Source organism: Paramormyrops kingsleyae, chromosome 6 (genome assembly GCF_048594095.1).
Source record: "Paramormyrops kingsleyae isolate MSU_618 chromosome 6, PKINGS_0.4, whole genome shotgun sequence".
NCBI classification, from domain to species: Eukaryota; Metazoa; Chordata; class Actinopteri; order Osteoglossiformes; family Mormyridae; genus Paramormyrops; species Paramormyrops kingsleyae.
Window position 1 is genome coordinate 23,502,295 of NC_132802.1, and position 27,906 is coordinate 23,530,200.

At 37.8% G+C, this 27,906-nt stretch overlaps 1 protein-coding gene across 5 annotated transcripts in view; it reads left to right on the top strand.

Annotated features, from left to right (window-relative positions):
* Nucleotides 1-27,655, top strand: part of cfap20dc (CFAP20 domain containing) — a 50,829-nt gene extending 23,174 nt beyond the window's left edge. For 2 of the 5 annotated variants that reach the window (XM_023805462.2, XM_023805465.2), the window contains 8 exons: nucleotides 1,620-1,755; nucleotides 5,801-5,944; nucleotides 8,374-8,687; nucleotides 15,652-16,035; nucleotides 19,093-19,338; nucleotides 20,991-21,052; nucleotides 25,527-25,621; nucleotides 26,020-27,655. In XM_023805462.2, coding sequence (XP_023661230.2) covers nucleotides 1,620-1,755; nucleotides 5,801-5,944; nucleotides 8,374-8,687; nucleotides 15,652-16,035; nucleotides 19,093-19,338; nucleotides 20,991-21,052; nucleotides 25,527-25,621; nucleotides 26,020-26,138 — 1,500 coding nt within the window. In that variant the 3' untranslated portion in view covers nucleotides 26,139-27,655. The remainder of the gene's footprint in view (nucleotides 1-1,619; nucleotides 1,756-5,800; nucleotides 5,945-8,373; nucleotides 8,688-15,651; nucleotides 16,036-19,092; nucleotides 19,339-20,990; nucleotides 21,053-25,526; nucleotides 25,622-26,019) is intronic. The other 3 variants (XR_011991913.1, XM_023805463.2, XM_023805466.2) reach the window with 3 other exon arrangements.
* The last annotated feature ends 251 nt before the right edge of the window (nucleotides 27,656-27,906 follow it).

A 27,906-nucleotide genomic window follows, 5' to 3' on the forward strand; every position in this document is an offset into this window, starting at 1 on the left:
ACAATAAGCTAACCAGTGAAACTTGCTATGTATTCAAACACATATGTATTCAACTGGGAAAGTAAATGACCCCTTGCTTACCACCAGGAATGACAATGGCAGCTTTTCAGAAAATTGCACAACTCAGCTGGAGACAGTGTTTGAGACAGCGCCATCCAAGAAGCCGGGTTCCTGGTCTAAATGCTGTTTTGTGGCCAGACATGAACCCCTTGGAACATCCCATTAAAAAAAAATTAACAGAGAAACACAGGGTGGCCTGGGGTGCAATAATGAGCCTCCTTGGTGTGGTGCAGGATACATTAAAAAGCAGAACACACTGGGATTTTGCCCTCAGTTCCACTGAGCAGCTTCTGACAGCTCTGTTTCTAAGCCACCAGTGGATTCTTGTAGACTGTTGGTGATACACATGGGCTCAGCACGGCTGCTGTGTCCAAATCTGTGCACGCAATAACCACATTACTGTTGTGCCATGCGCACAACTCCATTTAATGTCCAGCAGGAGGGGGATGCCTTTCATGATACTAAAATTGGTTTTCATGCCATTGCAGATATACCTGAAATTTTAGGTGTAGTGGATGGAACCCTCAACCCTTTTCATGCTCCCAGCATCTTGAATCCCATCTGCACCTTTCCAAAACGGTTCTTGGCACCAGACGTAAATGTCCAGGTGATACACAATCATCCAAGACGTTTTACAGACATTGTGGCCAAGTGGTTTGGGAGTACACATGTTTCTTATATCTGGTCCAGCTTTACAGTCTGACCGATGGCAAAGGATGGTGTGTTAGCCTGTGGCTAATTATTAATTGACAACAGGTATAATCTTTGCGAATGGCTGCCGACTTGTTTGTTGTACCCCCAATCCGTGGCTTAGGAAACATGTAATACTGCACACTGAACAACACACTGCTGCAGATCGTGCTCTGGGCATATAGTAGATGCAATTCTGGTGCCTGCATAAATCCTCAGGGGGTCTAAGATTTTCCTCTGAGTGCTGCTGTGCTATTTTTGATGTGTGTGCTGTGCCGCACGCCACTGCAGTAATTATTTTATTAAAAATTATTTTTGCCCATGTCCTCAGTAAGGCTGCTTCCTTTTCAAATTGAAGCTCACCACTGTTCTTTTTTACACAAAAACAGCATCACATTTTGAGCCCAGTTGTATATTTTCGACTAATTTAGGTTAATTTTGTTTGGTCTTAATTAGTCGTGCTTTTGCATGTGTTCTTATTGTTTTTTTGTTTTTTTTTACCTTTTCTTATGTCTAATGTGACAATAATTTAACATATATTTCAGTGCTGAAATACATGAGATGCATGATGCTGCTATTGACAGTCTGCTTTTTTCACATGGAGGCTGGGGAGGAGCCGGCAAAGATCCGCTTTAAGTTTGTTCATTAGATCTGAAATGACGGAGGGTTTTGGGAAACACACACCTCACTCATTCTTTATATGTGTCATGCGTTATCTTGTTTGTTATTCACTATGATCAATTGTTCATTATTCACTGAGATCTGTTTCCTGATTTAGTATGTTTTATATAAAAAAAGCAAAATCTGCAGTGCACCCAGTTCTTTTGTGTTACTTATCCTGGTATAATGACTGGGTTTGTGTTTTACAGGCATGTAGCTCTGCAACTAGAACAGCCGTGGCTACAAAGATCAATGAAGACTGGCCAAAAAAACACACAGATCAGTGTGAACAGATTCTCAATTCCCCACAAGACTTCACATTGCAACAAAAATGTCCAGGCAAGGGTATGCATATTATATATTATATTTACACACACACACACACACACACACACAGGTTTGTAATTATATCTTTGCTATGGGGAAAACTCTGACCCCAACATGACGACCTTAACCCCTACCCAGCCCTAACCTCAACCATAAGTAAACAAACAAAATACAAGACTTTTGCAGACTTTTACAGTTAAAAATACAAGAATTTTCAGTTTTTTGATTGCATCCACAGGTCTTTGTGGGGACCTGAAAATGTCAAAATAACAGGTTTTTATTACATTCTGGGGAACATCTGGTTTCCGTAATGTAATATAAACATAATCCAAACACACACACACAGAGTATATCTAAAAGGTCTACACACCTCTGTTTTTGTAATGTAAATGAAACCAGTATAAAGTCCCATTACCAAGAACAGGGTGTCCCTTCAAAACTAATGGAAAATGAAAGCTGATCAGAGAGGCTACCAAGAGGCCCATAACCACACTGAAGGAGCTGCAGGATCTCGTAGCAAGTGCTGGTTATTCCCTGCATGTGACAACCATCTCCCATATTCCTCACGACGGGGCAGTGGAGAAGTATGGCGAAAATAATGCCATTTCTCATGAGAAAAAAAACACACCACCTATAATTTTCTATAACACACATCAAACCAGCTAAAACCATGTAGCAAAATCTGCTATGGTCTGATGAAACTAAGGTGGAACTTTTCGGCCATAATTACAAGAAAAACTTTTGGTGCAAAGCCAAAGCAACTCATCACCCAGACAGCAACCCCACCCACAGTGAAGGACGATGGTGGCAGCAACATGCTATGGGGCTGCTTCTCTTCAGGTGGGACTGGGGCTCTAGGCAAGACCAGAGGGAATCATATGCTGGCTCCAAATACCAGTCTACACTCAGCAACGCAAAAAGTTAAGCACCCAGAAGTAATGAGTAATGGACTAATTAGGATGTAATTTGGTACACGTGCAGACTAGCGATGGGTATGTAAATGAATCGATTTGCAAGGACCTGGCAGGTCTAGTCAGCAGACACAGGATGCCTCACAGGTGCATTAGACAGCATTACCAGCACTTGACGGAGTTTGATAGGGGTCGCATTGCATTGTGGGTTTGCATGAGGCCAGGTGGTTGTATCGTGCAGTTGCCCAGCATGTGGGGCATGCAGATGTCACAGTCGCCCCATGTTGGAACTAATGGGTACGTGAGGACAGCCACACACGTCGTGAAGGTTCCGGTCTCCCAAGACAGACAACCTGCATCTGCATCTGCATGTCTTACCCCTCCTGAGACAGCACCCTGGTACAGTCTTTCAACAAGACAACGCCCATCCACACACGTCTATGGACTGCCTGCGTCATGTTGAGGTCCTCCCGTGGCCAGCCAGGTCCCCTGATCTTTCCCCAATTGAACGTGTGGGATCAGCTCAGACATCAACTCAGACCCAGTGCCAATCTGCAGGATCTCGAGGGCCAGTTACAACAGCTGTGGGCCGACTTGCCACAGGAGAGGATACAACGGCTGTACGACTCCCTTCCTCACCGTATCATCACATGTATCCAGGCCCGGAGGGGGGATAGTGCCACACCCTACTGACATGGGGCCAGCAGTGTGCCCGTACTGCCAACTCTGTTGTCCATTTGATCTCATATTATGATTATTGTGATACAGTCACGTGACCTTTCACCACATGCAGATTCATTTCATTTTCACCACTCCGTCTGGGTGTATTTTGGCACCTAACCTGCCAGCACATGTTAGAAAGATGAAGAAGAAATTCACCTTCCAGCATGATAACATCCAAAAGCACACATCCAAGTCAATAAAAGGACTGGCTTAAGAAGAAGAATATTAAGGACCAGTCAGAGCCCAGACCTAAATCCGATTGAAGACCAGTGGAATGAATTGAAGAGGGCTGTCTACAGGAGATTTCCTTTGCAGTTTAATGGATCAGGAGCTTTTTTGAATGGAAGCGTAGAATAATATAGCCAATTGAAGATGTGCTAAGTTAATATACGTTTACTGAAATGCTGTATTACTAAAAGGTGCTTCAACAAAGAAATAGTTAAGGGATGTACACACTTATGCACCTAAGTTATTTTACGTTTGTAATTTTACCAGGGGTGTGTAGACTTTTTATAATCACTGTACAAGCACTCAGTGGCCAGTTTGCTGCTTTATCTCTCACAACAGCAGATAATTTGACTGCAACTTAATATATGTAGCATGCAGACAGGATCAATAGCTTTATTTGGAGGCTGGCTTGGGGTGACTATATTTATTTGAATAAGCATTAGAATGGTTAAAACAACAGATCTAAGTGATTTCTGATATATATACTTCCTAGGCACTTTATTAGGTATACCTGTTTAACTGCTTGTTGAAACAAATATCTAATCAGCCAGTCATACACTATGTCAGCAGCAAAATGTATAAAATCATGCAGATACAGATCAGGAGCTACAGTTCAGGTTAACATCAAACACCAGAATGGGGAAGAAAGGTGATTGTGGCATGGTTGTTGGTGCCAGACGGGCTCGTATGAGTATTTCAGAAACTGATGATCTGCTGGGACTTTCACACACAACCATCTCTAGGGTTTACAGAAAATAGGCTGAACAAAAAAACATCCAGTTAGCAGCAGTTCTCTGGGTGGAAATGCCATGTTGATGGCAGAGGACAAAGAAAAATGGCCAGGCTGGTTCAAACTGATAGAAAGGCAACAGCAACTCAAATAACCACTCGTTACAACCAAGGTATGCAGAAGAGCATCTCTGGATGCACAACACATTGAACCTTGCAGCAGATGGGCTTCAGCAGCAGAAGACCACACCAGGTGCCACTCCTGTCAGCTAAGAACAGGAAACTGAGGCTACAGTGGGCACAGGCTCACCAAAATTGGACAATAGAAGATGGAAAAACATTGCCTGGTCGGATAAGTCTCAATTTCTTCTGTGACATTCGCATTGTAGAGTCAGAATTTGTTGTAAGCAACATGAAAGCATAGATCCATTCTGTCTTGGATCCTTGTTCATCCTGGCAGTGGTGGCCTAATGGTTAGCACTTGTAATTGAAAGGTTGCTGGTTCAAATCCCCAACCAGCAAAGTACCACTGAGGTACCTTGAGCAAGGTACTGCTCCCCAGGTGCTAAATTAGCTGCACCCTGCTGTTTCATGATATGCCGTATGGGTTAAATGCAGAGGACACTTTTTGTTGTTGTGATATGGTGTCTCAACAATGACAACTAATCATTTTCCCCTTCTCCTTGTATTAATAATTCCGGCTGGTGGTGTAATGGTGTGGGGGATATTTTCTTGGCACAATTTGGGCCCCTTATGACCAATTGATCATCATATAAATGCCACAGCCTACCTTAGTATCGTTGCTGACCATGTCCATCCCTTTATGACCACAGTGTACCCAGTTCCTAATGGCTACTCCAGCAGGATAATGCAGAATGTCATAAAGGTCATATAATCTCAGGCTGGTTTCTTGAACATGAGTTCACTGTACTCAAATGGCCTCCGCAGTCATCAAATCTCAATCCGACATCACACCTATGGGATGTGGTGGAACAGGAGATTCACATCATGACATTTCAGCTGACAAATCATGTCAGCATGAACCAAAGTGTCTGAGGAATGTTTGAAGCGCTGTGTTGAATCTATGGGTGTAACCCAAGGTGTACCTAATACAGTCTAGATAGATAGATAGATAGATAGATAGATAGATAGATAGATAGATAGATAGATAGATAGATAGATAGATAGATAGATAGATAGATAGATAGATAGATAGAAGCTTATCTTAGTGTGTTGTATTAATCTTGTATGTTTTTCGTTTTTTTCTTTTTGATTTTCTGTGGTTTTATGATGAATTTCATATTATATGAAAATGACATTCCTTGAAACTGACACTTAATTCCATCTAGATAGGTTCCACTTCATAATGATACTTCAAATTGGTTTGTGTGTTCACCATATTATGTAGTTTCTCTGCATTGTGTAGTACTTAATGAAGTGTTCTTCATCTTTCTTTTGTCCTTCGTGAGAAGCTATACCAAGTAAATGTCTGAATGTAGATCAAGGTCCCGAGGAGTCAGCTGATGGCACCTCAAGCACAGTGAACAGTGCAGGCCATCAGAGCACCGGGCAAATGAAAAAGAATTCAAGAAATTACAGAGATGATGCAAGACAAGGTGAGAGGTCCTTGTAACAGATAGACCCTTAAGGTCGAGCATGGCTATGATGAGTGCTGTAGCACTCCCATTAAACAGATAATACAGGATAAAATCTAATCTTATCGCCACCCTCCTCCTGACAATACCATGTTAGCATCTGCCCTCCCAGTTCCATTGTAAGTACAGAGTTCATTTAATTAATGGGCCATTACATAAAAGTCAGAAGGAATCAACCAGCATTATTGTAGCATTGGCGGAATCTGTCAGGCAGTCTGATGTGTTGGGCCAGTGCCAGTCCTGTAATTAATGAAAATAGCTTTGTGTAGTCACCATCTATTGTGTTGTCATTGTTGTTGTAAAGTAACGTCACCTAAAGTGTTTAACTTTAAGTCTTGTAAGTAGTGGTGTTCACCACAACTACCCACACCATGCACGGTGGGCCCACGCACACCACTACTATGTGTGTGTCAGATGTTAGAGTGAATAGTACGGGTGCAGTAACTTGTGGCTGATTTATACGGCCTCCTGCCTTATCGCTACACGATACGACGCCATGGCCAATCTGTACGCAGTGCTGGGGAAGTTACTCACAAAAGTAATCCATTAAAAACAGAGGTGGAAAGTTCAGGTCCTGTTTTAACCAACCAAACGAGTATTCCATGGCTGTGACTCTTTGTTCTCAATGGTCTCAGTCCGGCTTGGTCTGAGTGGCTCTTTGTTAACTTCTTCCAGAACAGCACATAACACACATGTGGCTGCTGCATTGAATCCACCTGGGCAACTGCCATGCACATCAGGTCGCACTTAATTGATACTATGACATCTAAGTCATCAAGGAGAAGATGTTTTATAAAGTTTTCTATCAGAAGTGTCTATGAAAACCGCATATCTCGCACCCCTTGTTTGGAAGAGCGTCAACTAGGGCTGCACGATTCTGGGTAAAATATGAATCATGATTTTCTTTTTCTTCAGTTTTTTTCCACAATTCTTAAGCTCTCCACTGCCACGCCTCCTCATCCGGTCACATTCACCAGAGTACTGACAGCTGTCCAATCACTGAGCATTACTCTGCCCGGTTTTTCCCTGACTGCTTGATTTCCCTCTTGTGTGGTTACATGCAATTGTATGTCCTGATACCCAGCCCAATGAGAGTGTGTCCCCATCCCCTTCTGAGTGGTTGTGCTTGTTCCGATATCCCCACTTCTGCACAAAAGCCTGCCGCTCCCTTTACTCTTCAGGATCCAGCTTTTCAACCGTAGCATCTGCCCCCAGCTATCGTTGGTTTAGATTCTTGTTTAGAGTTTTGGCTACCTGTTTGTTCTGCATTTGGGTCCCTGCTTCTGATCTTCCCCTTGGCATAAAAACACATTAAGTTTCACTGCTGCCAACCGTGTATATACAGTGCTCACAGAAAGTCTTGAGATGCTTGCTTAATTCTGTAGTAATGTTTCTAATTCATTGGTTGTATAACGAAAGTCCATTGACAAGCAGTGTTTAACATATCTGTACATATCTTCTGCACAGACATTATTTTTTTATTAAGTGTCATTTTTTTTGACTGACTCATTCAGTTCTGTTCTTGCCATTTTGGTATTAATTGCAATTGTATCCACTGGCTGCCAAATTAATACTAAATACAAATGTTTGGTGTTTTATGTTATGGCAAAGGTGTTACTAATTAAAAAGCAGCCAATGAGACTGCCTGTCAATTTTTTAACTCAGAACAGCTGTTTTAGAATAATAATTTGAGTTTCAATTTATTACTACTTGAAACGACTGTTTTACTTAAAACTACTGGTTATTTTTAATGTGATATACATTTTTTGTAAACAAATAACGGTTTTTGTTACACAACCAATACATTTGCGTATTTTTATTTAATTAAAATGAAATAGTAAATCAAAATGCTAGTTTGATAAAATAACGCAAGTTTGGTATTGGTAAATTATTAGACATCTTTGCTGAATTCTTAAATGCTCAGAATACCCTGTAATATCACAATGTAACGCTTCATCAACCCAAAATTTTATAATTTCATAATTGTTTTAACATAATTGTTTTAACAGTTATTGAATTTTGAGGAATGGAAGAACATATCATTTAATTTAAATTATTGATCCCCATGGGTAAATTTTCTTTATGCTTGCTCCAACTTTGCTCTTTGTAAGTGAGAGCAAGCTGGCTACAAAGAGGGGCCACCCAGGAAGCTGGACCACTGAACATTTATATTGGTTTATAACTTGTATTTCCAAAAGAAAGATCTTTGTATATTCCTGTATTTGCTACATGTTCCAAGATACAGCAGTATTGTTAAAATAATAAGGGAAAACTTCCAAGAAATCCATAGAAATGTGATGCTTGAAAACTTCTCAATGTGGTTAATTAAAAGTTTTACTGTGTTTTAAAGACGAAATGTAGTTATAGTAATAGTTTTTTCTTCTTTTCAGACAGCTGGAGTTTTCCTTTCAATTTGAAGGACTTTGATGGATTCGATTTGGATCCAGAATCTCAGGTCCATCAACGATCCCCTGGCGCCTTGCTTTCCTGGGAGGGTGATGAAAAAGATGAGATGGTTGAGCCTCAGCTAACTCTGAAAGAAGATTTCAACTTCTCATCACGTCCTCGCTATGCAAGGCGATTTCAAGGTCACACATCCACCCCTGAGGTCACTGTGTCTTCCCCTGACTGGAGGGGCAACTGGCATGGAGCCGATAGAGGGCCAAGGATGGAAGATGATTTCATTGGCAGTGAAAGTGATGAGGTTGGCAACTTCTAGTCAAATTTTGGAATTTTATGCCTTATACTATTACATTTTCTGATGCTTTAAAAGAATTTCTCTCAACCCTTTGCAATACAAAGGAGCATGTTCTAAAGAAATTTCATAAACATTCATTTTTCCTCAATCCTAACCCTAGAGTAGTAGTAGTTTGTAGTTCGGACAGTTTTGTAAGGATCACCAAATTATTCTTCTATAGAGTTTGAAAAAGAACTAACTATTTTGGAATTGATGCAACCATTTAAAAATCTACCTATTGTAAATGTTAGTTGCCAATTTTCCATTTTCTGCTCATGCACAACCCAGTGCACCCAAAAACTTCAACTTATTTTTGCCAGCCTATAAGGCTCAGAGGGTAACACTGTGGCCTCACAACTAGGCCTGTTGGTTTGATTTCTGTACTGGCCTAGTGAGACTGAAGTTGTCGTGTTCTTCTTGTGTTGAATGGATTTCCTTCAGGTGCTGTGGTTTCTTCCTCCAGTCCAGATACATATGGTTTCTGGATTGGCAACTATGAATTGCTCACAGTGTGTAACTGTGTGTTAGTGTATGACATGTAATAAATAGATTGGTATCCTATCCAGGGTATCTGCATTATAGTATTTACATATTACAGTACTGTATATAAAACAAGACATAAGGAGTACCAAGTTAAATTGAAAATTCTCTTTAAATCTTGGTTCTTTTTAAATAGCCTCTTTTTGCACTGATAATAGCTTCCCAAGCACAAGGTATTCATGTAAGAAATTTCAGCAGGAAAACATTAAATACATCTGTCCAGATCTTGTGCTGTAATTCTCTGATATTTAACGTGTTTGTGAGGTGCTTTTCTTTAACTCCTCTTTCCAGTTTTTCTCAGCCCATTTAATGTTATTATATCTTACTGCAGCAGGTTGTCTCTGTCAGGCCTCATATATTGGGTATTGGAATATAAACTGTTTTAACATCATGAAATATATCTCAGTTGTTGATGTAATTTCTGGGTCTTCTGTGTATTCCTTCCATTTCCATCTCTACTTTATCATTGTTCTACCAGTAATTTTGGATTATTGCCGCCTTAAGGCTGAAATTTTGTTGTAATCTTATACTCTTGTTCTTTCATGCTTATTTCCTTCTTTGGCTTTGCAGATGTTGTCATATTATACATTCTCTTTCTTTGTAGCTTTCTGGAATTTGTGATTCATGATATTAAAGTCTATTCTTCCCAGTTTTCACTGTACCCTCTCTCATCCACTTTGATTTTCTTTGGCTCTTTCATTGTTACCAGTGTTCCTCTTGGATGGCTTTGAACTATGTCGACAGTTCCTCTGGATCTCTATCAAACAGGTCCAGCGATTCAAATCGGTTTTCTTCTTTATTGTGAAGATAACAGGTATATTGTGCAATTAATTTCAAGGAAATTGGATCATCTTCCTTCTCAACCTCACTTGGAGCTTACCCAAATGTAGTTCACGATCCTTCCTGCAGTCTGTGTCTTAGTTATTTTAATTGAGCTCATCCATCATTTGGCACTGAGTATTTAGTTTGATTCTTGTGAACTCCATCTGGTAATATACATGCATGAAGGCACTTTGGTTGCTTGAAGAATTTATTGGCAGTGAAGATGTTGTTGGATTTGGAGATTTGGAGAACCTGACTAGTGACCATGCAGTTTAATTTCTGCTTCCTAGTTCATATTAGTCAACTTCATTTTCCCATTTTCCATTTTGTCATTTCTAGCTTTGATAGTCCGGTCTACACTATTGTATGTTTTGTTTGCATGTCCTGTCTGTTTCAGCCTGAACCTGGTCATAAAACTTTTCAAATTCTTCTTCATCAGTTGTTGCAGCAAAAGCCTGGGCAATTTTCATACTGAAAGGGTGCCCATGAAAAAAATCTAATATTGGTGGAATTTAACAGCTTTTTTTGCAGTTACAGTCCTTCCAATTTCCGTATTGACTATGAAAACCACAACATATCTTCTTTCTTGTCTAGTACTAAATTATATGTTTGCCTGACTCCATTTAAGTTTACTGGTGCTGAAGATGTTGACTTGTATGGGATCCTTTTCATCTTTACAACATAAAGCTTTTTTTGATTCATTCTGAATATGTTCCATATTTTCTTTTCAGACTTGGCACATTGGTAGTTAGCCATCCCAAAGACTTTTATTCCACAGCATCCTACCAGCCATACTCCAAAGAATCCTTAGCTCCTCCACAGTAGCATGTTGAGTGCCTCCTTCCTTACTTTGTTTTTATGTTTTCACATGGTTTTTTGGTAATATGCAGATGTTCAATTTCTTTCTTCCACACAATTGGAAATAGTATTTTTCCCACATTTCCACTGTGATCATCCACTTCCAAATCAGTCCTATATTCCTGCTGCTTAAGATATGTGGTAGATTACACCAGCAACTCTGCTATTACATTTTTTCCATGGGTGACTATGACAAGTTAGTCTAAGTCTAGCAACATAGCTCTTACTTTCGTTGATGCATGCACTTTTTGTTTATGCATTACTAATCTGTTATTTATCTGTATTACATTCTATATCCCTAATAGATCCCTAACATTATATAAAGTGCTCATAGGTTTACATACCCTGGCAGAATTTATAAAATGCATTTTTAAGAAAACATGAGTGATCAGACCAAACACATTTCTAATGGGATTCCAGTTAAGCTATAAACTATAGAATAGTACAATCATTAAACAAACCACAGCAATAAAGGAAGTAATAGGATGGTCCAGTTCAAAAGTTTGCATACCATTATTTCTTAATACTGTGTATTGCCCCCTTTATCACGAGTAATGTCTTGCGGTCTTTTGTGACAGTTGTGAATGAAGCCCTTTATTTTCTCAGGTGAAGCTGGCCATTCTTCTCAGCAAAAAGCCTCCATTTCTCAAAAATTCTTGGGTTGTCTTACATGAATGAGAAATTTACGATCTCCCCAAAGTGGCTCAATGATGTTGAGTTTAGGGGACTGTGGTGACCACCTCAGAACCTTCACTTTTTTCTGCTACAGCCACTGAAGGGTTGACTTTGTCTTGTTTCAAACCATTGTCCTTTTGAAAAGTGTGTCCCATGTGCAACTTCTGGTCTGATAAATGCAAATATTCCTCCAGTATTTTCTGATATCATTCTGCATTCATCTTGCCCTCAGTTTTGCTTTGTGGTAGGGATGGTATGCTTCTCTTCATGGGCCTTGCTGAGTGCTCTCCAAAAATGGAGTTTATGGTTGTCACCATCAAGTTCAATTTTGGTCTCATCTCTGCTTAGACTGCTGTCCCTGCGACCTGACCCCAGATAAGTGTCAGACAATAGATGGATGGATGACACTACAAATGATTTTGTTCCAGTAGTTTTGAGGTCTCTCTAGTTGCTCTTTATCATATTAGCAGCAGCCTGTTTTATGGTGTTGGTGCAACAGCCGTTTTTGTTCTAGCATCTTCTTATTGTGCATGCTGAAAAAGCCCACCACTTTGTTTCAGCCTGTATTTCAGTTGAAGTTGCTTATGGGTTTTTCTTTGCATCCTGAAATTTCCCTGATGGTTTTGTCTGAAATCTTTCTTGATCTGATTTTCCATTTCTTGACCAGAGTTTGAACAGTACTTACTGGATTTTTTCTAATCTTTTTATATCCTTTTTTCTGATTTATAAGGTTGAACTATTCTTACCCAGTAAAATCAGTCGAGCCCTGGATTAAGTGGGCAATGGTTCTCAAGAGCTAATAAACTGATTGATGATTTATACACAGACACTAATTACAATCAAACAAGATACAAGTGTGGACACCCACCCTTCTCTCACCTTGTGTGTGTCAACTTTTGTGTATATTTTGCACATTCAAGGGTATTAACTTCTCATCAGGGCAATCTGTATATTTAATTATGATTTAAAAAGGACACACATAATTCTGTCGTGATAAATAGCTTCACATGACCACCATTCCTAAACAAAAGAATACAATCACTCAATTTTTCCAAAAATAGCAAACATTTTACAAATTCTGCCAGGGGTATGTAAACTTATGAGCAGGACGGTATAATAGATCCCTAAATAATGTATTGTTTAGGCAAACATAGAACCATTAATGGTTACTTAGTGAGCTGTGATTTCTTCCTGTTTCTCTGCTATGTGTCTTATTTTATCCCTGTAGTAGAATTATGGATTATCTTGTCAGTCATGGCAGGACCGTACATTTCATTGCTGGCTTCAATGCATTCCTCTACTTCTTTAAATCATTCACAATTTTTAATTGCTAATTACTTTTTGTGACTTCAGTGTTATGCAGTACTTTAAACAATTCCCTTGAGTATTATGGTATTTAATTGCAATAGAACCTATTTCCTTATTAATTATTATTATTATTATTATTAGTATTATTATCATCATCATCATTATCATTACTATTTTGAATATTCTAAAAACTTTTCATGCATGTGAATTTTGCCAGTGTGCCAGCAGCTGCTGGTGGATAAAAACAATTGAAGAGGTAAGAAGATACATTTTACAATATTACAATAGTGATTTTGTCCAAAAAAGAGGAAAATTGGTTTTTAAATGACAATAAAATTTTAGTAGCAGGTACAATGGACCAGCCACCTGTGCAATTCAGAAATAATGGTCACTCTGACAGCCGGTGAGGAGATATTTTTAAGATAGTCTTGTTGGCTTGGCTATAGGCTATCTTGTCGAAGCAAACAGTACAGCTTCCTTTAAAAGCAGAATGCCACACATCAGCAGAGCATGAAGGTAGTATGAATCTGCATTAGTGCTTGAAGTCAGTGCTGTGTACTTGTGTATTGCACAGCAGTAGAACTTTGATATCACAATTTGCCAAGAACAACAAAGCATCTGTCAGGAACAACTTCTGATGACCAACCCTTACCATAACCCAGCAGGAGTAGTACCTGCTAGATTAATATTTTTCAGTTGTTTTTTCCTACTGTGCAACTTCAAGCTTCTCTAGTGTTAACTCTTGGGGGAAATCATTTTCATTTTTTGCTGTACACATGTTATGCTACAGTTAATTAGGCTGGTTTGATTGATTCCTGTGGCACATCATTTGGATTTCAGCAGTTTCCTTCATCAGGAAGAATGCACTTCTTTCCCCTCTGGGGTTTTATCTGGTCTTTTTAAATTGTATCCCATAATGTTTTCTTTCTTCCAGACAATAATCTTAGTTTAATTATATGGGACAAGGCAGAAATTTTCAAATGTAATATATGTCATTTACGAATGGAAAAATACTGCAAGCTAAAACACATCTAATGCAAAATTCAAATATTCTGGTTTTTTTTTCCAGTGGAGACCGTAGGTTTGTGATATAACCATAATTATTGGCATACTTTGAAATACACCAAATAGCTATGTACTTAGTTATATAAAGTATTTTATTATATTGTTTGAGATGGAACAAAGAAACCTAGGCGTCTACTCTCCCATCAAACATTTAAGTTACTAAAGCACTTAAAAAATGACACCCGTTTGAGCTGCACGTATTCTTCCTTCAACGCGGTCACACCCCCCGCACTTAACCCAGGAAAGAAGGTGTGGCTGTGCGAGAAGTATAATTAATTCATCAAGCAAGCAAAGGGGGTCATTCCCTGAATGATTTAGGTAACAAGCCAAATGTGGGACTGTTTCATTTGCATTTTGAAACCAGTTGAAATCCACAGAGACCCTTCTGAAAATGTTATATATATATGTATTATATATATATATAGGCCTATATATATATAGGTCATTCATGAAATTCCTTCAACAAAAGAGAAAAATACAGTGTTTCAATTTTGTGCAGTTCACATTACCTTAATATATCCAATAAGTTAAAATTATGTAATTTATGGCTCTGATTTAATGATCCCTCAACCATTTTCCCCAAATAGGTTGCAGTTGAAAAAACTAGACAAAATGTTTTTAAATCTTTCAGTTTTACTGTACGTGACTAACAATAGACAGTCAATTAGTATAGTAAGATGTACATTCATTTCTTCAATCGTTTTGTATTCTCAATTGTGTTAGGTTGAATAACTCACAAAGTGTCTGTTTTAACACATTCCTCTCACACTAAGCTAAAGGCCAAGCACATACACACAGGTGTGGCTGTCATTTTGGATTTAGCTCGATATTTTGAGCAGGTTGAAAACTTTTTGGTCATGAAAAATTTTGAAATGCTTAATACATTTACAGTAAGCTGCTTGCCTTGCATATATCATAATCTGCATTTATGATATATTCAGAATTCTCGGTCATTAGAATTATCAGTCACTCAAGTACCTATTTGAGGTAATTCATAACTAGCATAACTTTAGTCATGCTGTTGTATCCATTTTAGAAAGCATTTATTAATATGTTTGTGGCTTTTTTATGAGTTTCTAAAATCAGTTTCAACTATTTGTCAAAGTTAGTTGGTACCTTAAGTCTAGAGCATGCTCAAACAATAAGCAGTTTCATATGTTAGACATTGTATATTTATCCAGTAGGCTGAATTTATTAGAAAAACATTTAATATGGATATATGCAACTTGTAAGAATGGTTGCCATTTTGGTTAGAATTTTGGGGAAGAATTTTCAAACTTTCAGAAGTTGATCATAAAGCCTTACTGATTTCTTTAGAATACAAGAGTCAAAATGCAATTTAAAATCAAAAATTGATACATGATCATATACATCTGTCTTTCACAGTAATGTATAGAGCACTGTGTCTGGATCACAACATGCAACAGCCTGACTGGGATCTCAGTCTATTGTAGTAAACACAATTTTGAGACACCAATTTTTGGCTTACAGGAGGAAAACAGTGTATCTGAAATAGACTCACATGACATGAAATACACATTTTATACACACAGAGAACGGGGGCCAGATTACAACTCCTGGCTCAGCAGGTGTGAGCCATTAGTAATACCCACTGAGCCACTATAGGCTATGTTATATGATTTTTTTTTTCCCTCTGACTTAGGGTGAAGCTAGCCTAACAATTCTTATTCAGAAGCCCAATTTCCAGTCCTGCTTAAATGACTCAGTTTCACAGAGTCTTGATGGGGATGACGAATGGAACATATCCCGCTTGGAAGAATCTGATAGTCAAAAGGAGCTGATACAGCCCAGCACCACAATGGCGTCCTTGAGCACTGACTCAGGATATAAGAAAGCCACCTTGGATTTGGCCCATTGGACTGATATGGTGCCAGTGCGTAGTCTCTCCCCAAGTGGAACTGGACAAGGACCCAACTCATTTGGAGCTCAAAAGGCTTGTCAGCAGCATTGGCCCAGGACCTCGTTCAGCAGGCGGTCACTCAGAGAGATTCCAAGAGGGGCTGGGAGGATGCATGTGGAACGTACAGTGAGTAACACGTGCAATGTTTCATCACAACTGAATCGCAAATGAAAGCGAAATCAGGTCTAAATACAGAAATCTTGCTTGGCATATATTTTAGTATTAAAGTAAGATGAATTGTCTGCAGGTGGTAACAGTACAAACAGAAAAGCAAGACGTAATCTGAATTTTCCATGAAATCACAGTCAATTTCTAAAGATAATGGTTGTGTTTAGTTGATAGTCATGTAATCAAAATCAAGGTTTCATTTTGCATTGAGATGTATGATTTTAAACTTAACACACTATATGAGCAAATAAAGTATTTTCTGTTCCATTGTTTATTTTATAACAAACCATTAAGTCAACCATTAGACTTGTTAAGCTTTTGTAATACTTGTTATTGCATTTAGACCTTCAGAATATACACCGATCAGCCATATCATTAAAACCACATGCCTAATATGGTGTGAGCCCCCTTCGTGCCACTAAAACAGCTCTGATCCATCCAGATATGGACCACTGGGGGTCCTGTGGTATCTGACACCAAAATGTTAGTAGCAGATCCTTTAAGTCCTGCAAGATCTGGGATTGAGATCTGAGGAATTTGGAGGCCAAGTCCATACCTTGACCTCTTCTTCATGTTTTTCAAACCATTCCTAAGCACTTTTTGCAGTGCACATAATCCTACTGAAAGAGACTACCGCCATCAGGGTAAACCATTGCCGTGAAGGAGTGCAACTTGGTCTGTAACAATGTTTGGGTAGGTGGTACATGTTAAAATAGCATCCACATGAATGCCAGACCCAATGTTTCCCAACAGAACATTGCCCAAAGCATCACACTGCCTCTGTCGGCTTGACTTCTTCCTATAGTGCATCCTGGTGCCATCTCTTACCCAGACACACGTGCACCTGGCTATCCACATGATTTAACAGAATACATGACTCATCAGACCACGCCACCATATTCCAATGCTCAACTTCAAGAACTGATTATTCATTTGCCTAATATTTAATGCCACCCTTGACAGATGCCATTATAACAAGATAACCAATGATACTCACCTGTCTGTGGCTTTAATGTTATGGCCGATCGGTGTATGTAGGAATTTCTACAGAGGAACTTCGAAATATTACTGGAGCTATCAAGTCTTAGCATTAACAAGTAGCTTGTAATGTCCTGTAGTAATTTTATTGAGCATTCAGATACATGGGGAATAATGTTTCCTTTTCTGTGAAAATTCTAATGAATATTAACTTTGTGAAACATGTATTAAATCCATCTGTGTTACACGATGGGGAATCGCAGTTGGGACTGGAAAGCGTGTTTATGCAGATCTGGCATCTGGGGTAATGAGTACTCCTTCATAGCACAGATAGATGTCACTGCAGACACCCCAAAGTACACAGCATTTATTGTGAACCCCCGGCTGTGTTTACAAGCCATTTATCATCACCCAAGTAACTGTCAGCTGGGCAGCACTAAGATAAACATTTATCACAAAGTATATGTTCGACATTTTCTTGTGATTGTCAATGGGATTATTTTGTGGGGTTTAAATTCCGGAAAACATCTGTCAGAAAACATAGGAGGAAGGAAACGAAGATTAATGTTTGGTAAAATTGCTGTAATTTCATCACATTTTTAACAACTTGCCATAAAAGGGGGGAAAGCATACAATACAACTATTTTGCCAATTTGTTTTATTAACTTGGAAGTGGAACAAGTTACTCTTTTAGATCTCCAGATCTTACTGGCGGTATTTGCAAATAACCTTATAAGAATCACACAGTGTGCCAAATCAAAGTCCCCTTTTCAAATTAAAGCTCTTCTCTTCCGTTTTAAAATAGAAAGTAAAATATTTAATTACATTGCTGCTCATGGATTATATTTCAATGAAAGCCAAGTGAAAAATTGTGCTGTCATACAGTGTTTCTTCTATTAATCACAGGTACCGAAGACGTTGATGCAAATGTGTTCCAGTTAAAACTGTGGTAGTCAAGTCGTAAGGTGCAACAAAGTTATGACATGTAATCTCATCAGCATAGGTTATACAAATTATTTATGTGCATTTATCTTAATATAGTGCTGCATACATAATAAGAGTGCATAGTCTAGGCTTTCCTGATGTTGTCCAATCACATATTGAAAGTTTTAATCAGAGAGATTGCATAATTCAGTATATTAAAAAGTTATAAACAGTCACGATACATCTTTCATGCTAAACTGTCCCTACAAGCATTGAACATGTGAAAAACACAGAAACGGTATCTTCCAGCGGAGCCTAGGGTTAATATTTATGTAAGAATAATATTTCCATCTTATTATCATGGTTGATGTTATCTTCCAGTCAAGTAGATGCCCAGAAATAGATTTTTTATTTTCTCAATTTTCCTGACAAGGTAGAGAACTGTGCCATACATAGAGCACTAGAGCAGATACAACCTAAATCTTAACTTGACTATAAGATGTTTAACGTTTGCCCAGCATCCAAAGTTAAAAACATAGAAGACCACTACTTAAAGAAAAGAACACTAAAGCTGGCTTTCGTGTTGTAGAGAATTTATTATCGGGGTGATCATTTTTATGGAACTTTCTCAAAAGACAGAAAAAAAATCCAGCAGACTGTTTCCCTCTTGAAATAATTAGGAATGTGATAGAATAGAAGCTGTCAAAAACACTGTCCAGCTCACAGAAGAAGACAGTTTTGAGCTCAACTTAATCAATTCCTATTCCCAAACTGGGTCATCACTCCTATAATCCTAGTCAGGCCATAGACCTGCTCTACCCACGTCGGTTTGCTGAAAAATGTATAGACATTTCTGTCCATATGAACAAGAGCAGGCAAGTTGTATGTGTCAGGTTGGCTAAGGTCATCATTCTTAAGCAAAAATTAAGTAAAAGAAACCCAAAGGAAACTTCTAAATATGAAAACAACTAAACCATAAGGATATATTCAATGTTAGCCTGTATATGCCATGGGTGTTTTGATTAAATGGTTCCGCTCTTCAAGTAATTGATGATGCATCAAGATATGAATGATTTGATTTTTTTTCTTTTTAAATTTTTTTTTGTTTCTAAGGCAGAAGACGGAAGGGAAAATTATTCTGTAAAAAACAGCTCTGAGGTGTCCATGTTGTTTAGTCTTGGAATGCAAGAAGAGGAGGAGTTGCATATGTTAGCTAGTCTCTGCCGGCAGAAAGAGGAGGATTCACAGGAAGGAGCCAGCTGGCCTACAGGCCTCAGTGCTTCTCAGATCCACAACTGCACAGTGAGCATTAGCAGCTGCAGCGATGAAACCTCTACCTGGACGCCCCGTCTCCACATGGTGAGTCCAGTGCTGTTAGTTCCTCTTCCAGTTACCCTGAAAAGTTAGCTTTCACTTTGCTTAGATTTGTAGGACCTCACCCAGTTTAACAGACTATTTTTCATTTTGAGTTTTATATGTCACACCCAAAAAAGGTCCCCGCAAAGATCTGTGAATGCAATCAAAAAAACTAAAAATGCCAAATGACTTGTTTTTAGTTTGGTTACTGAGGGTTTGGACTTTGTAGGGGTTACGGTCGTCATGTTGGGATTAGAGTTTTCTCCACAGAAATGAATGGAGAGTCCCCTCAAAGATATAATGTCTGTGTGTGTGTGTGTGTGTGTGTGTGTGTGTGTCTGGGTGCGTATGTGTGTTCATGCACACATGTGCCCTCTGATCTTGTTCAGGGTGTTGTTTTGCCATGTGTCCTTTGGTGCCTGGTATACACTACAGACCACCCTATGACCTTGTACTGGATAAGCAATTAAAAACAGATGAATGTGTGTAACTTTCAATGACATTGAAAAGCATGATCACAGTTGTCCGTTTGTCTTAATGTTTCAAATGTTAGCCTATTTCATTTTTTCGCAGCAGCTGCACTTTATAACAACATTTTCAATCATTTATCCCAGTCCTTTTTATATTTACCTATAAACAACTTTCACATCTTACTTTCACCTCATAGGTATTTTTTATGTCCCCTCTAAGATTTCGTCTCACGGGGTATTTCTCCTTGTACCTGATTACGAGTCCCTGGCTGACGCAGTAAAAAAAAAAAAAAAAAAACCATGTTCCTCAGGCTACTACTGTACATTTTTAATCAGTGAAGCAACATATAAAATTAATTAAATGTTTGAATTTGTTCACAAATTCGAGAAGCTTTACCGATTTGATGTATCAGCCCATGACTATGATTATGTTCAATAGTGCGAGATGAAAGGACCTGAATACCATCACGATCAGCCGCGGCAGCTTTACCAGCAGAAAACAAAAAGTAAATAAATAATGGCATTGATTTTGTAATGTATTGAATGAATGGAAGAGATAAAATAGTTAAAATATTAGCCATCAGTTATATTTAATACATAAATTGGACATACATTATACAGCATTACATGTGTGCTGACTGAAACAAACAAATTTCCCTGCCAGAGGAGTCATTCAAAAGAGTACAATGCAGCAACAGTGCCACCATTAGACAGCAGGAAACTACCTCAGAACGACCCCTTTGTCTATGTCTCCTGTCACTGTGGGTGCTTTGTTTTTTTCTTTTGCAGATTTGCCCATAGCATATTCTGATTGAAGCTTTTTCCATTACATACGCATTAAGCATTTGAACAGTGTATATGTTCAATCAGATGGAAAGGCAAAAACATATTGAGAAAGTTTGTGTCAGGGTAACTGACACAAATTACATTGATATATTCATACATTTAGGTAACCAATTCCTTCCTTCTTACCATGTATCAATTGATCTAAAATTCACTGTACTATTGAATGTTTTGGATACATTTTATTTCTTTCATTGTTATTGTAGAAATGGAGGTTATTAAATATAATCACAGCGTCATGGTAAGTACAAAGATGAAGGACACATATGAAGTGAGTGTTAAAAGGAGCCTTAACTGCTCTTCTCTATGGAAGGTAAAATAGTCTGTCTTTCTTGTTTGCAGCCAGCTAATCAGGGACATCATTACCAAACAGAAATTCATCCTCTTCTTCATTCCAATCCACGGTAAGAAGCAGGTTTGCGTATATGTTGGCTTGTTTGTTTTTTTTTCCTTATTGTATCTTCGAAGATACAGTGCTCACATGGCTACCATAAATTTTTATTATGATACTGGTCAAAAAATTAGTGTAGGAAAATAACTGCAAAAAATATGCTAAGTACGATTTTAAAATAACATTAAGGGGGAAAACAGTACATAATAAAACACTAAGTTTAATAATAATAATGAACACTTTATTAATCCCTGTGGGGAAATTCTTTACGCCTCCCTTTATTGGGGAGTTTTGTAAATGCAAATAATACAAATCAATGAATAAAAATAGAATTTAGATAAATGCTGGACTGATTTATTTACATGGTGAGTTACTTCTGCTCATAATATCAGTGAAACAGAAAAGATGAAATGTGCTTATCCGCTGGAACATGGAAATACAGGGCTTGCAGTTATTGTTTCATCAATTATTTAAGCTATGAACAGACAATTTTGTTTTGGATAAGTGCTTTGAGTACAAAGTACATAGTTCTGTCTTAGTGATGAGCCCTCTGCCCTATCTGGTCAGCTAAACTGCATTGTGTGTTTTAGGTAAATTAGAATCCCAAAATAATTATATCCAGGTCCTGGCAAACCACGCTGTCTCCTTTTCACTGAGCCCTGGGACCACTGGTTCCCCCACTCACAGTGACAAATGGATCCCAGGAGAACAGGACATCTGAACCTGTAATAGCAGCATTTTTTCTTCCAACAAAAATGATTGCCATGGTTGAAGAATGAGTTTTTAAACCCATGGTCAGTTTTCCTGGGCTATTTATGAAAAGAGTTATCTGAACATACAGAATGTTCTGGCTCAATCTTTTATTTAAAAAAAAGTACATATCAGGTACTGAATGCACAGCATTATAAGGTGTGTTCTCTACATCTGACCAAGCAAAAATCAGACAGTGGTCACAGTAGGTGTGCCTGTACAGAGGGTATCACCAGCATGGACAAAGGATGTTGACAGCACTACACTAACCCCTTTAACTCAAATGTCAGTCTCTTCCTTGTTAGCCTGCTTCTGATTATTTTTACCATGCTGTGATTGACCTGGTTTTCAAAATGTATTTTATGCTGAATGGAGAAAGGAACAGAGAATTTTGCATTTAGGACCAGGCAGGAAAATAGTTTCTCCATATATTTGTTTTTATTATGTCTGCAAATAAAACAACGACGACAAAGTATTTGATAATGTTTTGCAGCTGATGTGAGCATATGCCCAGTACCATCATTCTAATACCTTAACTGGAGAACTTAGTTAAGCTTCTCAATTAATATCATATAACCTCACCAACCTCAATGTCAAAAGACAGAGGCGTGATACAATTTGCATATATGCCATTATTCGTTTTTCGTTATGCCTACGGCATTTGTTTCTTTAACTTTAGACATCAGGTAACAACCAGAAATGACATCAGGTAAATACTGCTTCCTCGAAAATATACTGTATTTCACCTAACAAATTGAAAATGAAGTGGGGCCTGTGTGTGTGTGTGTGTGTGTGTGTGTGTGTGTGTGCATGTGTGCATGTGTGTGTGTGCGAGTGTGTGTGTGTACGTACATGTGTGTGTGTGCGTGTGTGCATGTGTGTGTGCGCGTGCGTGTATGTGTGTGCATGTGTGCGAGCGGGTTTACCTATCCTTATGGGGACATAATGTCCCCATAATGTGATAAATATCCGTTTTTTTCCCTTATGGGGACCAGTTTCCTGGTCCCCATAAGGGAAAACTCTATTTTATAAAAATCGGTGACTGCTATGAAAAAACTAAAAATGCTAAAATTCTTGTATTTTGTTAGATTACTTATGGTTATGGTTAGGGCAGGGTAAGGGTTAAGGTTGTCATAGTTAGCGTTAGCATTTTTCCCATTGAAATGAATGAGCGGTCCCCATAAGGATATGTTTACCCTACAGATGCGTGTGTGTGTGTGTTCTCACCAGCACTTGATTGGTTGTATTCATTACCAGTTTTTTTTATCTTCTATATGTGCAGGCTCCTCTATATGAATTTATAAAATAAATTCTGAAACCTACATAAACAGTGAAATTGAACTACATGTTCCCTCCATAATGCAAGAATATGACATATTATAGAAGAAAATGTAAGAAATTAAAATTAAATAAATATTTATATTGTTGGTTTATGGCAAGTTAGGATGCAGAGAACTTCTACAATTTGCATAATACATTTTTTATATTTTGTTAAACTGCTAACTTCTTTGTATTTTATAAACAGGTGGGATCGACACTAAAGGGACCTTGCTCAATGGGATTGTAAAATGGGAATATTTTTCTGCTAAAATTAAATACATTTTTGTGTTTGTCTTCCCCTTGTTAATTGGTGTGAGGTTATTTGCATAGCTCGTGTTATTTATTTATTTTGTAATTTCTCTGTGGCATGCCCAATTACAGCATGAGAAGTTTCTTTTATATTTTAAGACCGACAGGTTCAAAATGGTCCACATTAGGTATTAATTTGACGTTTTTCATATTAATTTGATGCCAGGTATCAATAGTTGTGCTTTGAAGAGAGAAAACTATTTGTGAGCTATTTGTGAGTTATATTTCATTCTGCTGAAATGTTCTGATTCTTGTTGTGTGATCATTTTCAGAAAGGCTCTCTGGGGCCACCATCTGGTCAGTTTTAAATTAACTATCATGCAGGTGCCGCTATAGCAAGAGTGATGGAATTAACACTAAGTAAATGACTTGTATAAACTGTTTTAAATTCTCAAAACATGTATTGAATAATATGGTCTCAGGCAGTCTATTCTGAGCAAGGATATTTATCTGCCATAAAGGTAAAGCTTAATTTAAATTAAAGACGTGAATCGTGGAATTGCTTATGAAGGAAAACGCACTGTTTTTCTTCATGAAAGAATCATCATACGGTTCATTACTAGATTAACTAGTGTGTCAAATGTACCAAGGCAATAAAATCGCAGTTAGTTCTATTGTGTGTTCTTACCGGTCCATGCATTCTTAGGATTCCGCATATTGCTTGTAAAATAGAGGCAATGAGATATGCACAATGATTTTTTTAAGTACTCTAGATATGCCTATAGCAGTTTGGGGAATGACATTCGGGTGACCAAAATTATTTTCATATATCTTCTGTCTCTCATACTTAGCTGAATGTATGAATTTTCTGTTTTCTGTTTTTTATTGGTGCAATTTTTGCGGGATCTATTTAGATGCTAGTCGTTAAAATCATAACACATCAGTTTTGGTAGAGAATCTAGTAATTGCCGCAGGTATCTTTCAAAGTTAAAAGACAAACATGTGTTTCCAGTTGCCTCTCAGTTGACTTTGTAGACATTGAAATGTCTAAACAAATGCAAACCAAAAGCAGTTGTTCTTTTTATAAATCTTCAAATATTTGCTCCACAGTATGTGGAACAGAATTATGGGAAACATCAATGAAAGAAATGGGACTTTGGGGAGAAGATTTCAAGCAAAAGAGACAGGGATGGAAGAAAGCAAAAGATGGCTGTTGTGGCATCAGTAGGAGAAACACAAAATGAAATGGACATTGGGTCCCAGTGGAATCAGGCGATAGGCATTTACTGGTATTTACATAAAACTCATTGATTTATAATGACTGGGTGGACTTGTCACCTGACTTCAACCCATCACAGAAAGTCGACAGTACTGCTCCATTTTGGAAAGTCACAGGATGCTGCTTTCATCAGTGGCCCTTCTATCCATTTCCTGGATCACAGAAAGAGTGCAAATTTACATTCTCTCTGAATATGAAGGCATGAGAGAAAAATACATTTATTTTAGATTTCAAGCTGGATTAAAAATTTGTTTAGCATTTTTGCACAGTTATTCTTTTGCACATTATTATTATTATTATTATTATTATTATTATTACTACTACTACTACTACTACTACTACTACTACTACTAGATCAAGACTTTATTACATTTCCTACCATTTTCATCTAACCACCCATAAATAATTATATCCATCAAACTCCTTTTTGGGACAGGGAGAAACATTAAACTTAAGTAAGGTAAGATTTATATCCTAACATTCCCCTAGTCATTTTCTGCTTCAGAGGAGAGGTGTTGCAATAAGCCAAGTTGAGAATAATTATGGCCGCAGCAATTAATCCTTATTAGAGTCCAAGGCCAGCAGACTTGTGATCAAAATTACATAACCATTTTCATCTGTTTTCAGTGTAAGAATACAAAGGTAGAAAAACCTCATTTTAAAACTGCTATTAGCCAGTAACTGTTTACTTCAGGCCCATCTCCACAAAGGGGAGTCAACCAATCATGGGCATGGCCTAAGACTCAGCCAATCACAGACTTTTTCCTGATTATCATAATAGGAAGAGAGCCCCTCAGGATGGTTCCATGGTCCGCCTTACATCTTACACCTGTTATACTGACACTACGTGATGCTGATGTTGATAATGACTTTGACTGATATTTTGCAGGGAATGGTTAGGTGTTTTCAGCCCACCTATAATCCCTCCCAGTGAGCACACGAGTGGGACAGGCAACAGTGATCATCGCAGGGACATCATGAAAGGTGCACTCATTCAGAGTTGAATTAAGGCTTTTCACTTGAGATTATTTGCTATTTGTATCTCATGTCAATGCTATGACAAAAACACTGGTTCCTTTATACAGTGTTTCATGTTTGAAAAGTTCCTGCTGCCACAGCATCTGTATTTAAAGAAGAAAAACTATTTAAGTTTATTATTTATAATAAATAGATGATATTGTAGAATTACAAATGCATTAATTGAAGGTAGGTACTTGTATAATAAAGATTTCATTAAGGTTAAGCAGCAGTATGTGCATTCATTGCATAACATCGAGTTGTTATACAATTGTATAATTATTGTAGCAATCGAGATTATCTGTAATAGAAATGCCACATTTACAGTAGTAGATGCTGATTGTGTGTGACTTGGTGTTCTGCAGGCAGAGCCGTGTCAATGAGTGAAGCAGACGCGGAAGATGAGTTTCTCACTGTACTCTATGATCCCTGCTTGAATTGCTACTTTGATCCTGAGTCAGGAAAGTATTACGAGTTAGTCTGATGAAAATAAATGTCCCACTTTACAGTCTACCTTTTAAACTCATTTAAAGGCAATGTAAACGAAATAACTTAGTTACACATTAGTCAGTGAAATGTGTTATGATTTATGTATTCATTTTCTGACATTTTAAATGATTTAATGCTAAAAATGCTTGCAGATCTATTTCAAACTAGGTGTTTATTGCTTTACTAAGCATTTCAAGTGCAATTTCAATTTTATATAGAAATAACTGAATGAAATATAATGTGTTAAAAGTAATTATTTTGCATATTTAATCTTTTCATACAAATAAAAATCTGCAGGTTTAAAATCTGTGTCTTTCTTCTATATGTAAGCACACAGAGAGCTAAATGCTGTAGTGTACTTATGTTGCATAGCAGCAAACATAATGCCACATTTTATTAGTTCATTTTATTAGTTCATTTCTACATTCGTTTTTTCCTACTACACAGTTAGTCCGTGTACAACGCGTGATATCACGCCACAAAATCTGTTCTAACACGATTGATATATTAATACCCATGTCCAATAGAATGCGGAATCGCATTTGTATGTGCAATTTTCAGTTGGAGAGAAAAGCACTACAAAAAGACTGGGTCAGCACTACTTGCACGCAAAAACAGGTATCCAAGTGAACGATAACGATGTCCAAGTTTTGCACACATTGTTCTTTTGAACCGGTTCTTTTCTGTGAATCGGTTGAACCAGATTTCAAATCTAAAAAAACTGAACTCTTGGTACATTCATGCATTGCATAGGTCAAAGTCTTAGATTGTAAAAATCTAAAATGACAAATTATATAAAAACACAAAGCAACATTTTAAAATAACTCTGCATATTATGATATAATTTATGAATGTATTTTTGTTGATTTTTATTTAAAATGCATAAAATTACATTATTGGCCACTGTTGTCATTGTTTTTTATTATTTGCTTTATTTTTTTTGGCAGAAGTTACTAAGTTTTGGAGTCTCGTTCCCCTAACCTGATATTTCCCATTGGATATGTGTATTTTGGTATGCAATTTTAGCAAACGTGAGGCTTTTCAGGAGTGCGTTGGTCACGTTGTTACATGACTGATTGAACTTTTATATTGTAGTGATGGTTTGTTGATTCTCATCCACCTCTATAGTAACTATGCTGGGGCTGCTGTATTCCAAGCCGTGAAAACCTTGGCAAATCAAGGGCGATGATGCAAGCAGAAAAATTACTGCTGACCCCTCTCACCCTGGTTACCCTCTCTTCCAAAAACTTGAAGACTGTTCGGCACCAAAATATCTTCTTTCCTAGATTAGGGGAATTATTCAACCAGCCTGCATAATGCCTATATGTTTTCTGTGTTGTCTGCACTTGGGTTATACAGTATGTTGTTACTCAGTCTGTGCTTAGAGTTGTACTTATGATAAATATCTGTGCAAGATATGTATTAATATATGCAATATGTACTCACCAGATACGCAAAAAAAAAATTCTTGTACATACTAAAACTGGCCAAATAAAGTTGATTCTGATTTGATGACCTGTATGACATGTGGAGTATGTCTTAGGACAATAATATCATTGCTCCCCTTTTTGTGGTGCCCAGTCTTGATATGGAGCCCAAGCTTGCGACAGAAGTGGCAGAAGTGGGGTTAGGACAGCAAAAAATGACTTCCTCAAAAACATGTAATGATCAGCAATGAAATGTCTGGGATAATGAGGGGGACAAGCGTCACACCTACCCTACTTCCCGAGGCAGCCTGGCTGGAAAAAAGATTATGCTCCTAG